This window comes from Berghia stephanieae, chromosome 7 (genome assembly GCF_034508935.2).
Source record: "Berghia stephanieae isolate SIO BIC M18660-M18661 chromosome 7, UCSD_Bste_1.3, whole genome shotgun sequence".
NCBI classification, from domain to species: Eukaryota; Metazoa; Mollusca; class Gastropoda; order Nudibranchia; family Aeolidiidae; genus Berghia; species Berghia stephanieae.
In genome coordinates this window covers 10,841,944-10,844,443 of record NC_088366.1, presented here as the reverse complement: position 1 = coordinate 10,844,443, position 2,500 = coordinate 10,841,944, and the positions used below count along the sequence as shown (strand labels likewise).

The 2,500-nt window shown below is 37.3% G+C and overlaps 1 protein-coding gene across 1 annotated transcript in view; it reads right to left on the bottom strand.

Moving 5' to 3' along the window:
• The window catches only part of LOC144976677 (putative ATP-dependent RNA helicase DHX35), a 129,142-nt gene that overhangs the window by 109,725 nt on the left and 16,917 nt on the right, over positions 1-2,500 (bottom strand). Inside the window, exon 13 of the mRNA XM_078921014.1 lies at positions 1,086-1,182. Within this exon, the coding sequence (XP_078777140.1) occupies positions 1,086-1,182 (97 nt within the window). The remainder of the gene's footprint in view (positions 1-1,085; positions 1,183-2,500) is intronic.

The window sequence follows — 2,500 nt, the reverse complement described above, 5'->3', positions numbered from 1 at the left end:
TCTTTTCTTTTTAATCTCTTATAATAGATTTCCATTAGAAATTAGATTTATATTAAATTACATTATCCTCCTGGTGCTTGATCAGTACATAAGGCTGACACGGTGGAATGCCATCTTTCTCGGTTGGAGGCCATTTTTGTCATCTGTCCCCAAGACCATCCACTAGCTTTCATTTCTCTTCCGATGCTCCTCCTCCAGGTCTCCAGCAGGCAGCCCCGTCTTCTCATTCCCTTTTTTGAGCTTGGAGCTTTATATAGCGCAATATCCACTTAATGTGCTCAAAGCGCTTTACAAGGGGTCCCTGGTCAACAGCAACATTTAACATGTAGGACGGGACATGAAGCCTATTAGACAATATTACAATTTTTCAGACAAAAACAACGCTGTTAACGACCAGGTACTCATTTTACACCTGAGTATGGTGAGAGAATGTGCGTAAAGAGCCTTTTCCAAGGAATCGACTATGCGAGAGGCTCGAACCCAGGACCTTCCGATCCGAAAGCGAGTATCATACCACTAGACCACATAACCGCACTATTCCCTTGAGGGCTCCACCTGAGGGCTATCCTGGGAATGCCACTCGGATCCATTCTGAGGACTTGTCCAGTCCATTTCTACCTTCTCCTCTTTACAGCTTCGGACACTGTTTCAATTTGGAAATTAGAATGGCCTAAAAAAGGATTTTGAAATCCCTGATAAGAATAAAATTTGATTTATAAATTTTTTTCTTTAATTTAAAAAATAAAAAACTTGAGCTTTTATATAGCACAATATCCACTAAACGTGCTCAAAGTGCTTTGCAAAGGGTCCCTGACCAACAGCAACACATAACATGTAGAAAGAGACATAACGCCTGTTAGGGCAATATTACAATTATTTTTTTTTTCGACAGAGACAACACTGTTAACGGTCAGGTACTCATTTTACACCTGAACATGGTGAGAGAGTGGGAGTAAAGAGCCTTTTCCAATGACTCAACTCAACTATGCACCGAGCGAGGCTTGAACCCAGGACCTTCTGATCCGAAAACGAGTGAGTGTCATGCCACAAGACCACCCACACATAGCCACACACTTATCACTTACTATATACAATTCCTGGTATTGTGATAGAAGTCTCTGCTATATTGGTCGCCACGACGATCTTTCTGGTGTATTGAGATGTCCTGTCAAATACTCGCATCTGAATTGAATAGAAATAATGACAAAAACTGATTCGTTCAGAAATGAAATGTATCTTACTTACTTACTTACTTATCCGAACCAGCGACTACCTGAGCTCTAGTCCTTCGGTCTTGTGCCATGACGTAGAAGTTAGACGTCTTTTGTAGTTGTTCCAGTGACTATAAAGTGTGTTACTGAAGCTTGATGAAAATTGTCTAAAATAATCCTTCAGAGCCATTCAGCCCATGGAGCCAGAGTTTATCCCAGTTTCTATATATAGTGTGAAACAAACAATAGCAATTGCTTGCTATCCTTTGGATAGGATGCTAGTCAACCGCAAAGTACTTTCTACCAAATCTAACAGACTCAGCTACCCATTCTCTGCTGGGTGGACAGGGGATCAGAAAAAGTCTCGACTGCACCCAGGATCGATCTAGGTCCCTTTGTGTGTGAAGGGAGTGCTCTACCAACTGAGCTATCGGGACCCCCATGAAATGTATAGTTTTAGTCAAACATCCTACTTAATCAGATCCCCTTTTAAACCCACCACGACAAAGGCAAAATGGTAAGTTTTTGTAAATAAACTGTGGAAAGATAAGCAGCAAACTTGTAATGGAAGGTGGTCAAAAACCCACATCGAGATCAAAGGTTGAAATATTTAAAACGGTGAGAGAGATATTAGAAAGAAACTGATATATCTATCTGTCAATTTATCTATTTATCAATCCATTCATCAATCCACTATCTAACTGTCTATGGATGGATGGATAGACAGATGGTTGGATGAATGGATAGATAGATAGATAGATAGATAGATAGATAGATAGATAGATAGATAGATAGATAGATAGATAGATAGATAGATAGATAGATAGATAGATAGATAGATAGATAGATAGATAGATAGATAGATAGATAGATAGATAGATAGATAGATAGATAGATAGATAGATAGATAGATAGATAGATAGATAGATAGATAGATAGATAGATAGATAGATAGATAGATAGATAGATAGATAGATAGATAGATAGATAGATAGATAGAATAGATAGATAGATAGATAGATAGATAGATAGATAGATAGATAGATAGATAGATAGATAGATAGATAGATAGATAGATAGATAGATAGATAGATAGATAGATAGATAGATAGATAGACAGATAGATATAAATTATAAAAGCAAAAACAATGAAACAATAGTGCTTAACTTTTTGATAAAAGCTATTTATAATGAGAGTGAATGCTCGAAACAATATTGTGGAAGTTGATTATAATTATACTTGAAATATTTTATAGATAATAAGATAGACAGAGAGAGAGACAGAGCGA